General features: G+C 45.2%; 1 protein-coding gene across 3 annotated transcripts; it reads right to left on the bottom strand.

The window, feature by feature from the left end:
- Positions 1–3,391: 3,391 nt before the first annotated feature.
- Positions 3,392–10,948, bottom strand: LOC109883153 (E3 ubiquitin-protein ligase RNF12-A-like). 3 transcript variants are annotated; one of them, XM_031797707.1, is made up of 4 exons: positions 10,835–10,948; positions 8,345–8,579; positions 7,548–7,655; positions 3,392–7,261 (listed from the first exon to the last, which is right to left on the bottom strand). In XM_031797707.1, the coding sequence occupies exons 2-4, from the start codon at positions 8,511–8,513 to the stop codon at positions 5,199–5,201; spliced, it is 2,340 nt and encodes a 779-aa protein (XP_031653567.1). In that variant the 5' UTR covers positions 8,514–8,579; positions 10,835–10,948; the 3' UTR covers positions 3,392–5,198. The 3 variants fall into 3 exon arrangements, with proteins under 3 accessions (XP_031653567.1, XP_031653568.1, XP_031653569.1); XM_031797708.1 differs by having other exon boundaries at positions 8,345–8,576; XM_031797709.1 differs by lacking the exon at positions 10,835–10,948 and adding an exon at positions 10,347–10,746.
- Positions 10,949–20,797: the final 9,849 nt, after the last annotated feature.

Below are 20,797 nucleotides of genomic sequence, written 5' to 3'. Positions count from 1 at the left end.
CAGTCCAGACAGAATGATATAATGCTGCTCCTTCTCTCATCCCTCCTTTACCCTCCATCATGGCCTCCACCACCTCCTCCTGTTGAGGAAACCGATGACATCATCTACATCATCTACAAACTATTTTAAATGGCTGCCATTTTTTACACAAAGATTGACGGCAAAGATTTTCATTTTTCCGTTCACTATAATGGGTGATACTGTTTTCTGATAACAATGCCTGCAGTAATGTGGTCGGTCTTGAATTTCCGTGGCTTCAAAGAGAGGGGGCAGTCGTTCTACCTTAGCCTGATGGATGGTTGGGTACTAAGAACAGGAAGTTAGGACCTAGGCCTGATGGATGGGCAAGACGAACAGGAAGTTAGTACCCAACCATCCATCAGGCCTAGATCCTAAGAACAGGAAGTTAGGACCTAGGCCTGATGGATGGATGGGCAGGAAGAACAGGACATTAAGACCGAGGCCTGATGGATGGATGGGCAGGAAGAACAGGACATTAAGAACGAGGCCTGATGGATAGATGGGCAGGAAGAACAGGACATTAAGAGTGAGGCCTGATGGATGGATGGGCAGGAAGAACAGGACATTAAGACCGAGGCCTGATGGATGGGCAGGAAGAACAGGACATTAAGACCGAGGCCTGATGGATGGATGGGCAGGAAGAACAGGACATTAAGACCGAGGCCTGATGGATGGATGGGCAGGAAGAACAGGACATTAAGACCGAGGCCTGATGGATGGATGGGCAGGAAGAACATGACATTAAGACCGAGGCCTGATGGATGGATGGGCAGGAAGAACAGGACATTAAGACCGAGGCCTGATGGATGGATGGGCAGGAAGAACATGACATTAAGACCGAGGCCTGATGGATGGATGGGCAGGAAGAACAGGACATTAAGACTGAGGCCTGATGGATGGGCAGGAAGAACAGGACATTAAGACGGAGGCCTGATGGATGGGCAAGACGAACAGGAAGTTAAGACTAAGAACAGGAAGTTAGGATCTAGGCCTGATGGATGGACAAAGTAGAATAATGAATGTCTCAGTAAAAGTGATCAATAGACTAATCATTGATTATGCAGTCTGTGTTCAGTACTCAGAATGTACCTTAATTAAAGGTGATGACCTCCATGCCCAGGATAGAGGAGTAGAAGTTGCTGGTGGTTGGAACACTCTTCACGGTCAACACCAGGTGGTCCAGGTGACTCACCTGTACAGGGATGGACCTCTTATATCTCACCTCCACCGACACCACAGCCAGCCCACAGGGCCTGGGCTGTAGCTGGGACGACATGGCCAGAGACAATGTAAGTGTGCAAAAAATCATGCATGTAAAATAAACTACTCACATGAACGTGTAGACAGCGTCCCAACGTGGTCAAATTAAGTAGTACTATGATCAACATCAGCGGTAAACTGTATTCGGGTAATTACGGTATATCGGTAAACAGAAACCAGTGTAGCGGTGTCATTTTCTCCATTTATAAAATACGATATTCATTACAGTCTAGATACAGATTAATAGTTTATAATCTAATACATACATTGTACTGTGGGCGACTACACATGCCTCTCGTTCATAAAAGTGTTTTCTGAAGACAAGGAACTATTCCGTAGTTCCGTTTAAGAACAGCTGACAGTTTTATTCTACAGGTCTTTCATGTCGGTAAATCCCTTGACAACGCACCAAGTGACAACCTAAAGCACGGAGCCACATCGTTCCTTTGTAGTTTCAGCCTTCACTTCCTTATTCCCACATACTTAACTTGACCATAATACCGTAATTGCTGGAGTATTTCGCCTACCACATTATGGGCAGCTTGATGTATCAACACAATATTCGTGTAAAAACACGAGGTGAAATCATATCCGTTTCATCTGAACATAATGCTTACCCTGATATAGATCTTATTGTCTAAATTGATAGAGATCCATGGAGGTTTTGATGCACATATCTTTATTGTAATATATACTGAACAAAAATGTAAACGCAACATGCAACAATTTCAATGATTTTACAGTTAATAAAAGGAAAAATAAACGAGGACCTAATCTATGGATTTCAGATGACGGCAGGTGCGGGAGGGCATAGGCCCACACACTTAGCAGACAGGCCCAGTCAATCAGAATACGTTTTTCCCCAAAAAATGGATTTATTACAGAAATAAAGACTCCTCAGCACCCCCTAGCAGTGGCCTTTTGCCCATGGCACAAGGTGCACCTCACAACAAAACGAGAGAAACTTTTTGTGCATATGGAACATTTCTGGGATCATTTATTTCAGCTCATGAAACCAGCACTTTACATGTTGTGTTTCTATTTTTCTTCAGTATATATCTATATAAAACACTCAGGCTCAGTGAGGCCAGGTGGTCAGACACACAGTTCCACATTGGAGCCGAGACTGATGAACAAATCACCTTCTATCATAAATAACTACTCAATATTATTTGCAGACTTTCCCTGGACGAGGCAGTTTCCCTGGACGATGCAGTTTTCCCTGGACGATGCAGTTTGCTGGCCATTAGCCAATCGGCGTTTCTCAACGAGATCATATCACGCGACAGCATCCAACTACCACCTTCCCACTCTATTACCTCTGATCAATCCTATTGATCATGTCTGTAGAGGTGCTCCACCTGGAAACAGCTTACTGATTGATTAACTCTGATCAACCCTATTGATCATGTCTGTAGAGGTGCTCCACCTGGAAACAGCTTACTGATTGATTAACTCTGATCAACCCTATTGATCATGTCTGTAGAGGTGCTCCACCTGGAAACAGCTTACTGATTGATTAACTCTGATCAACCCTATTGATCATGTCTGTAGAGGTGCTCCACCTGGGAATAGCTTACTGATTGATTAACTCTGATCAACCCTATTGATCATGTCTGTAGAGGTGCTCCACCTGGAAACAGCTTACTGATTAACTCTGATCAACCCTATTGTTCATGTCTGTAGAGAGGCTCCACCTGGAAACAGCTTACTGATTTGCTATACCTCCGAAATCAAGTGGTCACACCTCCCTTGGAGAAGCCTGGTTCACGACGAGGTTAGTTGAAACAACGTGGCCCTCTCAACATCACCCCCTGTGAACTGAAACAACCACATCTTCTGCATGGATCATCAATTATAAAATATATCCTCTAAGGACAAACAACAAGTAGAGATGGCAGAATATATTTCATGACAAAGAGGGGTGCCTTTGATGAACATGGGGATATTACACTACAGGACTGGTCTGGCTCCCTATTCCCTTTATAGTGCATACAGGGAGCCGTTTGGGAGCAATGCAACATAGTGCAGTAGGAGACCTTGATGAAGACAGCCAGGTTAGTAGGGGAAGCACTGTCAGAAAGACACAATACAGTTAATTTACAACTGGTCATTATCAACAATAACAGAGCTTCAACCACCCAAAACTTTATTTGTACAGGGAGGAGGTAATGACGGCAACCGTGAGAACACATGGAACCTATAGAATGTGATGTCATCGTGGCATGGAACACTCCCTCCCTCTGTGTGAACAGCCAACCTACAGCATCCTACAGGCCCACCGCTCGACAAGAGAGAGCGCTATCAGAATGTACACAAAGAACCCAGCTCTAGAAAATAAAAAGATTAACACATTGTTAAAAGGGAACAAAGTCTTCATTTTAACTGGGAATATTCAGTCTACAATATTTTACAAATAATAATATACAAGTTGAGAATATTACGTTTTGTTTTCCCTATTTTCTGTCTCAGTTTTCCCACTCTGTAGTTATTGCACTGGTGTTCCAGATATGAAGATGTCTCTTGGTAGTTGAAGTTCTAGGCCAAAACACAGGACAGAGGCAGCAGCCTGGCCGGGGTCTAACCTGGCCTGGCTCCAACCTGGCCTGGGTCTGACCAACACTTGGAACTCATAATAAATGTGATTCCCAAATGTCACTATTCCCTATATAGAGCAGTACTTCTGACCAGAGTCCTATGGGTAGTGCACTATATAGAGATAGGGTGGTATTTGAGACAGAGCCATAATGCAGCCCTCTGTTCACTTCCTGGTCATACTGTAGCAGAATCAACGGGTTGTCATGGTGACATTACAAGGTCATGATCACTAGGAGGTTGTCGTTATCCTTCAGGACCCGTATCCACAAATTGTCCCAGAATAGGTGATGATCTACGATCAGTTGGGCTACTTAGGTTTAATGAATAAGATTATATGGACTGATCCTAGACCGCCACTGATCCTAGATTAACAGTGATGGACTGATGCTAGATTACTACTCCGAGATGTCATGATGAAACACTGTCAGAGGGCAGAAATAGAAAATGCTTCATGTGATGGGCTAGAGTTAGACTACATACTAGCATCAGTTAACAGATACCTACATCCCTTCTCAACGACGGTTCAACACAGTTCATAATCAATAATCAGTACTATTGATTCCGATGTCATGAATATGATGCAATACGAGTCCAAATAAACTGATAGAATTCCCAACGGAATCCAAGTCCGTCACATCTTGTTCTCCCCATTAAAGCCTGTACAACATTCTACAGTTTTAACTTAAAAACTAATTCAGCAAGCTTTGACACACTGACAGTCTGTGAGCCGTTCCAGAGTATTGATAAATGCAGTTAAGTCTTTCAGGTGGAGAGCAGGGTCAGGTGGGGACAGTGGAGTCCCTTTTGGGGTAAGACAGGTAAGGGAGAGTGGGGTCTGTTGGTCCTCTCAGAGTAGGTAGGGGAGAGTGGGGTCTGTTGGTCCTCTCAGAGTAGGTAAGGGAGAGTGGGGTCTGTTGGTCCTCTCAGAGTAGGTAAGGGAGAGTGGGGTCTGTTGGTCCTCCCAGAGTAGGTAAGGGAGAGTGTGGTCTTTTGGTCCACTCAGAGTAGATAAGGGAGAGTGGGCTCTGTTGGTCCTCTCAGAGTAGGTAAGGGAGAGTGGGGTCTGTGGGCCAATGGGACAGTGGCATCTCTCATGTCTCTTACTACACTATGAGGAAACCACCTTCCTGTCTGTCTCTATCTCCGTCTCTCCAAACACCAGCATGTCAGTTGGATAAAAGTCAGTGATGTCTTAAGAATGAAAACATGAACAATGTAAATGGTCTGACTAGGAGAAAGGCCTGTAGAACTGACACGGTGTTACATACTGGAGCTGTCTGCCTGGAGCACCGCTGACCCCTGACCTCCAGCTCTCCAGGTTAGACCACACTCTCCCGGTTAGCAGACACCAACACGGCCCTGCGGCAGATAGGACAGGTGGAGTTCTCAGACAACCAGCGGTCGATACAGTGAACATGGTACTCATGAGAACAGGGCAACTTCCTCAACTTGTTCCCCTCAGCATACTCTGTGATACACACACTGCAGGTCTTCAGAGCATCACTCTCCCCAAAGTTCCTGGTGGAGAGGTTGTCGATCTGCTCCTTGGTGAGTCCTCTGGGCTGTTCCTCATCCTCATCATTCAGGAGGAAGAAGTGAGCAAGGCGGAGGAAGGGTAGTGACCCTGGTTCCTCCAGACTGATGGGGGCACGGGGCCGAGCTCGCCCCTCCCTGGGGGTGCCCCCCACCCCTAAACCTATCCCTGGGGCCAGACCTACACCAACCCCCTCTTCCCCCTCCTCTGTCCTTGCCTCCCCAGCTCCTCCCACACTAGGCCCACCCACTGAGACAGGAGGCTCCGCCCCCTCCGCCATACCAGCTACTCCCCCGTCGGGAGTGTTGAGCGCCTCTGCTAGGTCGGCAGCGCCAGTGGGGTTACCACCGCCACGGTTTGAGTCCGAGGAGTCAGAGTCTGAGTCCATGAAGTAGCTGAGCTCTCCGAAGCCAGTCATGATCTGTCGTATCATGGTCTGCAGAGCCATGGAGGTGGCCTCTCCCAACCCTGCATCACTGATCCTCCTGATGGGGATCCTGATGGTGCTGACGTACGTCCTCACACCCGCACGCTCGGACCGGGAGAAGGTCCTGCGGAACCCCCCCCTCTCACTCTCGTACAGGAAGGTGTTGTTGGAGTTCTGGGAGCGTGAGCGGGTTCTGTTAGCAATGCTGTCCCTCTGACGGTACTCACCTGGACGAACACGACGCACCTGCAGGTCCAGCATGATAGTGGGGGGGCGTCGTCCTGCTGCTCCCTCCCCGCCCGCGGCCTCTCCCTCCTGGGGTGGGGTGGTAACGGGCTCTGGGGCGTTCCCAGACCCTGTTCCGGCTGACTGGACTTCGTACTCTGCAGTGCTTTGCCGGGACAGAACATGCTGTCGAGTCCGTGAGCTTCCCTCTGCCGGGGCCTGGGGGGGCAGGGTGGGGGGGCTGTGTGAAGGGGCGGTGTTGGACACGTGGCGGGGGAGGCCGTCCAGTCGGTCCAGGGTGAGAGGGGAACGGCTCCGTGTGGTGCGAGCCCTGGTCCGGCGCTGCTCAGGGCTACGGCTGCGGGCTCGTCTCTGGCCACGTCGGGGAGGCTCCTCAGGGGGCGGGCTGGGGGGGGCGGGGGCGGCCTGTACCAGGGGACTGGCCGGTCTGGAGACAGGAGGGGTGGCGGTGACAGGGCTGGGCGGCTGTGGGACTACCTCTACTACTAACTCTGGGACCATCTCTGCTTCTACTTCAGCCTCTGGCTCCATCTCCGCTTCTGGTTCCACTATGACAGCCATCTCCTCCACAACTGGTTCCTCCAGCACCTCTCCTGTCTCCATGGGCGCCCCAGTCCCTGCCTCAGTCCCTGCCTCAGTCCCTGCCTCAGTCCCTGCCTCAGTCCCTGCCTCAGTCCCTGCCTCAGTCCCTGCCTCAGTCCCTGCCTCAGTCCCTGCCTCAGTCCCTGCCTCAGTCCCTGCCTCAGTCCCTGCCTCAGTCCCTGCCTCAGTCCCTGCCTCAGTCCCTGCCCCAGTCCCTGCCCCAGTCCCTGCCCCAGTCCCTGCCCCAGTCCCTGCCCCAGTCCCTGCCCCAGTCCCTGCCTGGACCTCCACTCCGACCACTGCCTCCACCCCATCGCCAGGTGCTTCTGCTGGGCCTTCCTCCTGGGCCTCCCCCTCGCCCGTCTCCCCCTCCGCGCGGGCCTGCTGCTCAGCCAGGTTACGGTTAACGTTGATCTCCAGACTGAACCGGAAGTCTCCGCTGTTTGGGTTGGTCCGGCTCACTGCCCGCCATGACTGGTTGCCTCGGTGACCACTGCGGGTGGTGTTGCCTGTCCGCCTGACGGTGTTCAGCCAATCCAAGAGGGTGTCGCCGTTAGACGGGTCCTCTGGACCTTCCGCAGGTTCTGTCGGTTCTAATAGAACAGAGAGAACTCGTCAACATTCTAAACGGAACAGAGAGAACTCGTCAACATTCTAAATGGAACAGAGAGAACTCGTCAACATTCTAAATGGAACAGAGAGAACTCGTCAACATTCTAAATGGAACAGAGAGAACTCGTCAACATTCTAAATGGAGAACAAAAAACTGTTGTTTGCAGTGACTGTTCTGGCAATTTCACCATTAAAGAAAACATTTTTAAAAGCAGCCAACTTTGAATTTCTGCATGAAAGACAATGAAAAGTACAGAGGAGCCTTACCTCCTGTAGCTTCTCCAGTCTCACTGGTGTTGATGCTAGGCTGCTGCTGCTCTGGTCCATCCTTAATCTGCTGCAGCCGACTCAACAACTCCTCTGCTGTGATCTCACCTAGGAGGGATGAAACTACAACTCAGTACACTGACACTGGCTCTAACTGCCTTCATTTACTACTGGAAATACACTAGTATTTGCCCATAAAGCTGTAGTTTGTCTCCTGGTTACACAGCAACAGGACAGTACTGAGAACCACCAGACTTACCAGGACAGGCCCTGTCCTCTCACTGCTCTCCACGGGAAATACTGCCCACATCCCACTCCACTGGCCTGATGTGGTATCTTCAGTTGTCCGCAGGCTTTGGTTTTCCAGCACATCATAAGAAAACTCAACCTGAGACAACAACCTTAGATAGCCAATCTAAAAACCTGACTGAAAAAGCCATTCAACCCACAGTCTGCAATAGAAAAATAAGGACTACATGAAACAGAAAGTGAAGACATCTAACTTTTCTATGAGATAAAAAATCCATCTCTACACTGCTCTGTTAAGGTTGTTGTCTAATGAGGCGTGTTACTACAGGTGTATTAAAGGAGAGTCAGTTACCTGGGGTACCCAGCAGGTTGTTGTCTAATGAGACGTGTTACAGGTTTATAACAGGTGTTACTACAGGTGTATTAAAGGAGAGTCAGTTACCTGGGGTACCCAGCAGGTTGTTGTCTAATGAGGTTGTTGTCTAATGAGGCGTGTTACAGGTTTATAACAGGTGTTACTACAGGTGTATTAAAGGAGAGTCAGTTACCTGGGGTACCCAGCAGGTTGTTGTCTCTCATCAGCCGGTAGTCTGCCTCACTCAGGTTGTTGACAAACTGGTAGAAGGCCTCCTCCCGGTCTAGCCGGTCCCGTTGCCGCCTGCGCTGAGCCTCTGGTTGGTCACTGGCGCCCGGCTCGGAACTGTCGGAGCCCTCCATCGGGTGTTGAAGGGAGAGAAGCTGGAGATAAACGCTGTCTGTCTTTGAGTCCCCACGATCCAGCTGCTAGGGATATTCAAATATATTTTAACATTAGCAATTGTCAAAAAGTGCTTTTACAGTAGCCCGGCCTAGACACCAAAGCACAATTAAGGCAGAAGCAAGAGCACAAGAGCCAGGAAAACATCCCTAGAAGGAAGAAACCTCGAGAGGAAGCAGGCTCAGAGAAGTGTGCCATCGCCATCCTCTTCTCGCTGTACCGGGTCGACAATAGAAATGCCCAGCTGCATCTTCAACACACTGACACAGCAAAGGGTCAGCAGACCTAACACACTGGCTGGGTAGTGGTGGGGAAGGCCACAGACAGGAGACTGTCAGCAGAGCAAACACACTGGCTGGGTAGCGGTGGGGAAGGCCACAGACAGGAGACTGTCAGCAGAGCTAACACACTGGCTGGGTAGCGGTGGGGAAGGCCACAGACAGGAGACTGTCAGCAGAGCTAACACACTGGCTGGGTAGTGGTGGGGAAGGCCACAGACAGGAGACTGTCAGCAGAGCTAACACACTGGCTGTGTAGTGGTGGGGAAGGCCACAGACAGGAGACTGTCAGCAGAGCTAACACACTGGCTGGGTAGTGGTGGGGAAGGCCACAGACAGGAGACGGTCAGCAGAGCTAACACACTGGCTGTGTAGTGGTGGGGAAGGCCACAGACAGGAGACTGTCAGCAGAGCTAACACACTGGCTGGGTAGTGGTGGGGAAGGCCACAGACAGGAGACTGTCAGCAGAGCTAACACACTGGCTGTGTAGTGGTGGGGAAGGCCACAGACAGGAGACTGTCAGCAGAGCTAACACACTGGCTGGGTAGTGGTGGGGAAGGCCACAGACAGGAGACTGTCAGCAGAGCTAACACACTGGCTGTGTAGTGGTGGGGAAGGCCACAGACAGGAGACTGTCAGCAGAGCTAACACACTGGCTGTGTAGTGGTGGGGAAGGCCACAGACAGGAGACTGTCAGCAGAGCTAACACACTGGCTGGGTAGTGGTGGGGAAGGCCACAGACAGGAGACTGTCAGCAGAGCTAACACACTGGCTGGGTAGTGGTGGGGAAGGCCACAGACAGGAGACTGTCAGCAGATTCGAATAACATTGAATATTTTTGATGTTATTGTTATACAAGGCAAACAGAGCTAGTCACCCCTAAATTACATTCATCAACAAATATAAATAGACCGATTACCTTATTAGCTACCAAGTTAGCTAGCGTTCAGTAAACTACTGTTAACGTAATGAGGACATTTCAGACATCAAGGAAAAAGATTGATGGCTCGGTGATCATCCTTTACTCCGATGCAACAACATGTCACATCCTTTAAAAGTCTCATTTAAAACGGAGTCCCTTGTTTTGATTACAAATCAGCAGCTAGCCAGGCAGACTAAAGTCGAGAAAAACAAAATGGAATCATCTGGCGAGCTAACAATTAGCATGCTAATAACTAGCTTAGCAGAAAATGGCACCTAAAAAGATGGACAAACAACTCCGTTAGCTAGTTACATCCCAACATTTACCATTTAAAAGCCAAAGCTAGATAAAAAATAATTATATCGTTAGTATATTGTTATGATTTTAAGTTGTGACCATAGCAAACATTTCAAGTTGGCAAGACTAAATAGCTAGTTAACGCAAGATAAACATTTGGCTAGCTAGCAGACCTGCTAACGTTGGCTAGCAGGCTAACGACAAACTTTTACATTTGCAGTCATTTGTGGAATTAGCAAGCTAACATTAGTTAGCTCTTGTGGTGTATTTTGTGTAAATACAGACATCCACTTACACCAACAATGATGATTATGCCATCCGCTATAGAAAAAAAACTTGACGTTTGTGTTGTTTGTAGCTGGCGCAAACGGGGTAGTTTAGTCAGTAAGTAAATAAATGAAAACCTCGAAACAATGCTAACCACCGTTAGCTACATGACATCAGGAATAAGGAAGACCGAAATATTTTCACCAACACGAAACTAAGCCAGTAAAGGTTAGAAATAACGTTGGCTGCCTCGCTAGTGAACATGGTCCCTTTCAAAATATATGTTTTTGACGTTGTTATCTAACTAACGTTATAATCCACACGGATTACTTGGGTCAGTTAGTTGATTAAGCAATCTCGTCCGCTAGCGAACATCTTCCGACGCCGCTGCGACCGATCGCTGCTAGCTGACCGCTAAAGCTAGCTAACTAATAACAGGTTAGCACAATTTAACGAGCCACTTTATATTTCAAGACGAGTTAACATAATCTAAATATGTCATCCTTTTTACAGTACCTGTCTTGTATTTGTGTCGTTATTCCTTATTTTTGGACTTTCGTAGTTTTATTCTAACAAATTCGCTTAACTATTTGGGTACGGCCTCAGGATTCCATTTTCTCAGGGATTTTCCGGAAACTGGGGGAGAATGAGACGGAAGAAGGATGTTTGTTTCTGGTCTGTACTCTGACTGCAGCGCCACGTAGTGGTGGGAGGTGGAATTCACAAAAACAGATTCATGCAACATTATTTTTAAATTTCATTTTATTTAACCTTTATTTAACTAGGCAAGCCAGTTAAGAACACATACTTATTTACAATGATGGCCTACCAAAAGGCAAAAAATGCCTCCTGCGGGGACGGGGGCCTGGGATAAAAAAACAACAACAATATAAATAGAGGACAAAACACACATCACAACAAGAGAGACAACACAACACTACATACAGAGAGACCTAAGACAACACAACACTACATACAGAGAGACCTAAGACAACACAACACTACATACAGAGAGACCTAAGACAACACAACACTACATACAGAGAGACCTAAGACAACACAACACTACATAAAGACCTAAAACAACACAACACAGCATGGCAGCAACACATCACAACAAGAGAGACAACACAACACTACATACAGAGAGACCTAAGACAACACAACACAGCATGGCAGCAACACATCACAACAAGAGAGACAACACAACACTACATACAGAGAGACCTAAGACAACACAACACTACATACAGAGAGACCTAAAACACACATCACAACAAGAGAGACAACACAACACTACATACAGAGAGACAACACAACACTACATACAGAGAGACCTAAGACAACAACATAGCAAGGCAGCAACACATCACAACAAGAGAGACAACACAACACTACATACAGAGAGACCTAAGACAACACAACACAGCACAACAAGAGAGACAACACAACACTACATACAGAGAGACCTAAGACAACACAACACAACATGGCAGCAACACATCACAACAAGAGAGACAACACAACACTACAAAAAGACCTAAAACAACACAACACAGCATGGCAGCAACACATCACAACAAGAGAGACAACACAACACTACATAAAGACCCAAAACACACATCACAACAAGAGAGACAACACAACACTACATAAAGACCTAAAACAACACAACACAGCATGGCAGCAACACATCACAACAAGAGAGACAACACAACACTACATAAAGACCCAAAACACACATCACAACAAGAGAGACAACACACCACTACATAAAGACCCAAAACACACATCACAACAAGAGAGACAACACTACATAAAGACCTAAAACAACACAACACAGCATGGCAGCAACACATCACAACAAGAGAGACAACACACCACTACATAAAGACCCAAAACACACATCACAACAAGAGAGACAACACAACACTACATAAAGACCTAAAACAACACAACACAGCATGGCAGCAACACATCACAACAAGAGAGACAACACACCACTACATAAAGACCCAAAACACACATCACAACAAGAGAGACAACACAACACTACATAAAGACCTAAAACAACACAACACAGCATGGCAGCAACACATCACAACAAGAGAGACAACACAACACTACATAAAGACCCAAAACACACATCACAACAAGAGAGACAACACACCACTACATAAAAACCCAAAACACACATCACAACAAGAGAGACAACACAACACTACATAAAGACCTAAAACAACACAACACAGCATGGCAGCAACACATCACAACAAGAGAGACAACACACCACTACATACAGAGAGACCTAAGACAACAACATAGCAAGGCAGCAACACGTGACAACACAGCATGGTAGCAACACATGACAACACAGCATGGTAGCAACACATGACAACACAGCATGGTAGCAACACATGACAATAATATGGCAGCAGCACAAAACATGGTACGCACATTATTGAGCACAGATAGCAGCACAAAGGGCAATGAGGTAGAGACAACAATACATCACACAAAGCAGCCACAACTGTCATTAAGATTGTCCATGATTGAGTCTTTGAACGAAGAGATTGAGATAAAACTGTCCAGTTTGAGTGTTGGTTGCAGCTCGTTCCAGTCGCTAGCTGCAGTGAACTGAAAAGACGAGAGACCCAGGAATGTGTGTGCTTTGTGGACCTTTAACAGAATGTGACTGGCAGAACGGGTGTTGTATGTGGAGGATGAGGGCTGCAGTAGATATCTCAGATAGGGGGGAGTGAGGCCTAAGAGGGTTTTATAAATAAGCATCAACCAGTGATGGGTATACAGAGATGACCAGTTTACAGAGGAGTATAGAATGCAGTGATGTATGAGGAGCATTGGTGGCAAATCTGGTAAAGAACATCTAGCCGCTTGAGTGCACCCTTATCTGCCGATCTATAAATTATGTCTCTGTAATCTAGCATGGGTAGGATGGTCATCTGAATCAGGGTTAGTTTGGCAGCTGGGGTGAAAGAGGAGCGATTACGATAGAGGAAACCAAGTCTAGATTTAACTTTAGCCTGCAGCTTTGATATGTGCTGAGAGAAGGACAGTGTACCATCTAGTCATACTCCCAAGTACTTGTATAAGGTAACTACCTCAAGCTCTAAACCCTCAGAGGTAGTAATCAAACCTGTGGGGAGAGGGCCATTCTTCTTATCAAACCACATGTTTTGGAGGTGTTCTGAACAATGTTAAGGCAGAGAAAGCTTGTTGGACACTAAGAAAGCATTGTTGAAGAGCATTTAACACAAAATCCAGGGAGCGGCCAGCTGAGTATAAGACTGTATCATCTGATTATAAATGGATGAGAGAGTTTCCTACTGCCTGAGCTATGTTGTTGATGTAAATTGAGAAGAGCTTGGGGCCTAGGATCGAGCTTTGGGGTACACCCTTGGTGACAGGCAGTGGCTGAGACAGCAGATTTTATGACTTTATACACTGCACTCTCTGAAAGAGGTAGTTAGCAAACCAGGCCAAAGACCCCTCAGAGACACCAATACTCCTTAGCCGTCCCACTAGAATGGAATGGTCTACCGTATCAAAAGCTTTGGCCAAGTCAATAAAAATAGCAGCACAATATTGCTTAGAATCAAGGGCAAATGGTGACATCATTGAGGACCTTTAAGATTGTAGTGACACATCCATAACCTGAGTGGAAACCACATTCCCATATATCATCAACAGTAACACAATCAAGGCACGGCAGAGGACAGGGAGAGCTCTGCAGTGTTGATTTATGACATCTGAATGTGCATCAGATGGAAACAAGATCATATTATGCAGCAATTTCATCAGGTGACATGAATACAAAGCCGGTGAGAGGTGGATAGAATAGGATAGAATAGGATGGGAGGCCAAAGGTCTGTGTAACCAATAGACAGTCAGAGTCCCGAGTGTGGGAACAAACAGTCTGTCCCATGGTTGGGATAGAAAGTTTGTAGTCAACAAAGTATGCAGGAGTCATGAGGCAAAATGCACAAGAAAAAAAATCTAATATATAAGTACTTGGGCCATTTTAAGGTCAGAGTCACTCGCCCCAACAGTGCCTGGGTGCAGGAGGCGAGCTGTACCAGACAGGCCAGGGAGAGAGGGGTGAGTGTGGTGGGGGTACCTGTACCAGACAGGCCAGGGAGAGAGGGGTGAGTGTGGTGGGGGTACCTGTACCAGACAGGGGGAGACAGACCAGGGAGAGAGGGGGGAGTGTGGTGGGGGTACCTGTACCAGACAAGGGGAGACAGGCCAGGGAGAGAGGGGGAGTGTGGTGGAGGTACCTGTACCAGACAGGTACCCTCACCACCCCCCCTCCGAATAGCTTGGAAAAAGGAAACCTTGGAAGCAGTAATCTCTCCGGTTAATTTTGGTCAAAATTAGGTTGTAGATTTGGAGTTTTGATCTGGAGTGAAGGCCATGTTGTGGAGAGTAGCATCCTAAATATGTACTTGCCGAAAAATCCAAGTATATCTAACTCCAAATCTATCCTTTTGTAAAAAAAAAACATGTTGAAAAATGTGAGAGGGGGTAATGTAATGATAATGTAGATTCAATATTACCAATGTAACAACTTCTAGGCTACTACTACTATTACAATTACTTCTACTATAAATACTACAATTACTACTACTACCCCAACTCATTTTATTTATTTATTTTTTAATTTCACCTTTATTTAACCAGGTAGGCCAGTTGAGAACAAGTTCTCATTTACAACTGCAACCTGGCTAAGATAAAGCAAATCAGTGCAACACAAACAACAACACAGAGTTACACATGGAATAAACAAACATACAGTCAATAACACAATAGAAAAGTCTATATACAGTGTGTACAAATGAGGTAAGATTAGGGAGGTAATGTCACGAATCCCGTTTCCTGAGTCTGTTTTTTGCCAGTGTTCTGTCCTGGAGTGTTTTTTTCCGGCGTCCTGGAACGCACCTTGTCTGGTTGCCGGGCAATGTAGCCAGTTGGGAGTTCTGATTACCCGCACCTGTATCCCATCAGCTATCTGCACACCTGGTCCTGATCATCATCTCTCCTCTTCATAAGCCCGGACCTGACAACCGTTCCCAGCCGGATCGTTAGCCATGAACAGTATGTTGTGCCATAGTATCAGCCTCAAGTTGGATAGAATTTGTTTTGTTGTTTTGTACGTCTTGCTTGCCTTAAACTTACCTCCGTTTGTTCTGTCTTCAGTTACTCACCCGGATCATTTACCCCATTCCCGCCTGGTCGTCGGAGGATTCCGCTTCCCCATTGGATCCACCTATTTACTCCCATCAACTCACCACCGCTGCCCGCTACGCCACCTGGATATATCTACCCATTCACATTCACTTGTAAATAAATACTCACCTTCTTCCTACTCTCCTTGTCCTGGTCTGCTTCTGGGTTCGATTTTGAAGAAACGTGACAGGTAAGGCAATAAATAGGCAGAAGTAGTGAAGTAATTACAATTTAGAAATTAACACTGGAGTGATAGATGTGCAGAAGATGAATGTGCAAGTAGAGATACTGGGGTGCAAAGGAGCAAAAAAATAAATAACAATATGGGGATGAGGTAGTTGGATGGGCCATTTACAGATGGGCTGTGTACAGGCACAATGATCTGTGAGCTGCTCTGACAGCTGATGCTTAAAGTTAGTGAGGGAGATATGAGTCTCCAGCTTCAGTAATTTTTGCAGTTCGTTCCAGTCATTGGCAGCAGAGAACTGGAAGGAAAGACGACCAAAGGAGGAATTGGCTTGGGGAGTGACCAGTGAAATATACCTGCTGGAGCGCGTGCTACGGGTGGATGCTGCTATGGTGACCAATGAGCTGAGATAAGGCAGGTCATTACCTAGCAAAGTCTTATAGATGACCTGGAGCCAGTGGGTTTGGTGACGAATATGAAGCTTTTTTTCAAGATGGCGTAGCAGATGTGGTTTGTTGTCCTCTTGTTTACTTTTTGTATTTTTTGTATTTTTTGTATATATTCCAATTTATTTTTCTATCTCTTTTTCCATTTTCAAATTAAATATACCTTCCGGTAACCCGCATCACTCAACGTGACACGGATTTCATTTAGACCTTATAGCCAAAACTTTCATCAGAAGCTGGCCAGCTAATTAGCTACTAGCTATTTAGTCAATGTTAGCCACTGCTAGCGGCCTTTACCCTCTGCTCAGGCCCCAGACGTTTTTTAGCCTGGATAATACCTGCCAGCCCATGGACCATTGATCATCACAGCTAGCTAGCTGCCACTGAGTGACCAAGCCCCGAAGCTAGCCCTGAGCCAGGCGCATCTCCTGGCTATCAATACCTCTCGGTCCCTTCGTCGACACGGCGCCGTACCACCACGACTGGTCCACAGACGTAATTCCATCACCTTCAAACAGCCTCTGCCGGACATCGGAACTCTTCTACTTAAGTTTGTTTTGTAACTCTTTCAGAACATCAGCTATTTGGATTTGGGTGAAGGAGAAATGGGGGAGGTTTAGGCAAGTTTCTGTGGGGGGTGCAGCGCTGTTGACCGGGGTAGGGGTAGCCAGGTGGAAAGCATGGCCAGCCGTAAATCTTTTTTATCGGTGGTGACAGTGTTTCTTAGCCTCAGTGCAGTGGGCAGCTGGGAGGAGGTGCTCTTATTCTCCATGGACTTTAGTGTCCCAAAACATTTTGGAATTAGTGCTACAGGAAGCAAATTTCGGTTTGAAAAATCTAGCCTTAGCTTTCCTAACTGATGGAGTATATTGGTTCGTGACTTCCCATTTTTTGAATGGGGCTTGCTAATTAAATATGGTGAGGAGAGCACTTTGAAAGAATAACCAGGCATCCTCTACTGACAGGACGAGGTCAATATCCTTCCAGGATACCCAGGCCAGGTCGATTAGAAAGACCTGCTCGCTGAAGGGTTTTAGGGAGCGTTTGACAGCGTTTGACAGTGAGGGGTGGTCGTTTTACTGCAGACCCATTACGGACGCAGGGAATGATCTCGCTGAGATCCTGGTTGAAGACAGCAGAGGTGTATTTAGAGGGCAGGTTGGTCAGGATGATATCTATGAGGGTGCCCTGGTAGGTTCATTGATAATTTGTGAGATTGAGGGCATCTAGTTTAGATTGTAGGATGGCTGGGGTGTTAAGCATGTCCCAGTTTAGGTCACCTAACAGTACGAGCTCTTTATTTTTTTAAAATATTTTACCTTTATTTAACTAGGCAAGTCAGTTAAGAACAAATTCTTATTTTCAATGACGGCCGAGGAACAGTGGGTTAACTGCCTGTTCAGGGGCAGAACGACAAATTTGGATCTTGTCAGCTCGGGGGTTTGAACTTGCAACCTTCCGGTTACTAGTCCTAAGACACCTCATAATCTAGTCCTAATTACACCTCATAATGTAATCCTAATACACCTCATAATCTAGTCCTAATACATTATCATCTAGTTCTAATACACCTCATCATCTAGTTCTAATACACCTCATCATCTAGTCCTAATACACCTCATCATGTAGTCCTAATACACCTCATCATGTAGTCCTAATACACCTCATCATGTAGTCCTAATACACCTCATCATGTAGTCCTAATACACCTCATCATGTAGTCCTAATACACCTCATCATGTAGTCCTAATACACCTCATCATGTAGTCCTAATACACCTCATCATGTAGTCCTAATACACCTCATCATGTAGTCCTAATACACCTCATCATGTAGTCCTAATACACCTCATCATGTAGTCCTAATACACCTCATCATGTAGTCCTAATACACCTCATCATGTAGTCCTAATACACCTCATCATGTAGTCCTAATACACCTCATCATGTAGTCCTAATACACCTCATCTAGTCCAACTGCACCTCATCTAGTCCTAATCCACATGTAGTCCTAAAACACCTCATCATGTTGTCCTAACACACCTCATCATGTAGTCCTAATACACCTCGTCGTGTAGTCCTAATACACCTCGTCGTGTAGTCCTAATACACCTCATCATGTAGTCCTAATACACCTCACCATCTAATCCTAATACACCTCATCATGTAGTCCTAATACACCTCATAATCTAGTCCTAATACACCTCATCATTTAGTCCTGATACACAACATCATTTCATCCTAATACACACCATCATTTAGTCCAACTGCACCTCATCATGTAGTCCTAATACACATGTAGTTCTAATACACCTCATCATGTAGTCCTAATAAACCTCATCATGTAGTCCTAATAAACCTCATCATGTAGTCCTAATAAACCTCATCATGTAGTCCTAATAAACCTCATCATGTAGTCCTAATAAACCTCATCATGTAGTCCTAATAAACCTCATCATGTAGTCCTAATACACATCATCATCTAGTCCGAATACACCTCATCATCTAGTCTGAATACACCTCATCATCTAGTCTGAATACACCTCAATATCTAGTCCTAATACACATAATTTAATCCTAATACACCTCATCATATAGTCCTAATACACCTCATCATGTAGTCCTAATACACTTCATCATGTAGTCCTAATACACTTCATCATGTAGTCCTAATACACTTCATCATGTAGTCCTAATACACCTCATCATGTAGTCCTAATACACCTCATCAGCTAGATCTACTGCCTCAATTATAGTATGACAGACCAGCTAGATCTACTGTCTCAATTATATTATGATAGACCAGAAAGATATACTGTCTCTATTATATTATGACAGACCAGCTAGATCTACTGTCTCTATTATATTATGACAGACCAGCTAGATCTACTGCCTCAATTATATTATGATAGACCAGCTAGATCTCCTGTCTCTATTATATTATGACAGACCAGCTAGATCTACTGCCTCAATTATAATATGACAGACCAGCTAGATCTCAAGTCTCTATTATATTATGACAGACCAGCTAGATCTACTGTCTCTAATATATTATGACAGACCAGCTAGATCTCCTGTTTCAATTATAATATGACAGACCAGCTAGATCTACTATCTCTTATATGATGACAGACCAGCGAGATCCTACTGTCTCTATATTATGACAGCAAGCTAGACAGACCAGCTAGATCTACTGTCTCTATTATATTATGACAGACCAGCTAGATCTACTGTCTCTATTATATTATGACAGACCAGCTAGATCTACTGTCTCTATATTATGACAGACCAGCTAGATCTACTGTCTCTATTATATTATGACAGACCAGCTAGATCTACTGTCTCTATTTTAGTTTGACAGACCAGCTAGATCTACTGTCTCTATTATATTATGACAGACCAGCTAGATCTACTGTCTATATTATGACAGACCAGCTAGATCTACTGTCTCTATTATATTATGACAGACCAGCTAGATCTACTGTCTCTATTATAATATGACAGACCAGCTAGATCTACTGTCTCTTATATTATGACAGACCAGCTAGATCTACTGTCTCTATTATATTATGACAGACCAGCTAGATCTACTGTCTCTATTATATTATGACAGACCAGCTAGATCTACTGTCTCTATTATATTATGACAGACCAGCTAGATCTACTGTCTCTATTATATTATGACAGACCAGCTAGATCTACTGTCTCTATTATATTATGACAGACCAGCTAGATCTACTGTCTCTATTATATTATGACAGACCAGCTAGATCTACTGTCTCTATTATATTATGACAGACCAGCTAGATCTACTGTCTCTATTATATTATGACAGACCAGCTAGATCTACTGTCTCTATTATATTATGACAGACCAGCTAGATCTACTGTCTCTATATTAATATGACAGACCAGCTAGATCTACTGTTTCTATTATAATATGACAGACCAGCTAGATCTACTGTCTCTATTATATTATGACAGACCAGCTAGATCTACTGTCTCTATATTATGACAGACCAGCTAGATCTACTGTCTCTATTATATTATGACAGACCAGCTAGATCTACTGTCTCTATTATATTATGACAGACCAGCTAGATCTACTGTCTCTATTATATTATGACAGACCAGCTAGATCTACTGTCTCTATTATATTATGACAGACCAGCTAGATCTACTGTCTCTATTATATTATGACAGACCAGCTAGATCTACTGTCTCTATTATATTATGACAGACCAGCTAGATCTACTGTCTCTATTATATTATGACAGACCAGCTAGATCTACTGTCTCTATTATATTATGACAGACCAGCTAGATCTACTGTCTCTATTATATTATGACAGACCAGCTAGATCTACTGTCTCTATTATATTATGACAGACCAGCTAGATCTACTGTCTCTATTATATTATGACAGACCAGCTAGATCTACTGTCTCTATTATATTATGACAGACCAGCTAGATCTACTGTCTCTATTATATTATGACAGACCAGCTAGATCTACTGTCTCTATTATATTATGACAGACCAGCTAGATCTACTGTCTCTATTATATTATGACAGACCAGCTAGATCTACTGTCTCTATTATA

The sequence above is a fragment of the Oncorhynchus kisutch genome, linkage group LG19, assembly GCF_002021735.2.
Source record: "Oncorhynchus kisutch isolate 150728-3 linkage group LG19, Okis_V2, whole genome shotgun sequence".
In the NCBI taxonomy this organism is placed as follows: domain Eukaryota; kingdom Metazoa; phylum Chordata; class Actinopteri; order Salmoniformes; family Salmonidae; genus Oncorhynchus; species Oncorhynchus kisutch.
Note: the sequence above shows the minus strand (reverse complement) of the source record. Positions and strands in the feature narration are given on the sequence as shown.

Coding starts and splice junctions, on each gene's coding strand:
- LOC109883153 (XM_031797707.1), bottom strand. CDS start 8,513: ATGGAGGGCTCCGACAGTTCCGAGCCGGGCGCCAGTGACCAACCAGAG. Junction 7,656..8,344: donor CAACCTGCTGGGTACCCCAG/GTAACTGACTCT, acceptor CATCCCTCCTAG/GTGAGATCACAGCAGAGGAG. Junction 7,262..7,547: donor GACTGGAGAAGCTACAGGAG/GTAAGGCTCCTC, acceptor CTGTTCTATTAG/AACCGACAGAACCTGCGGAA.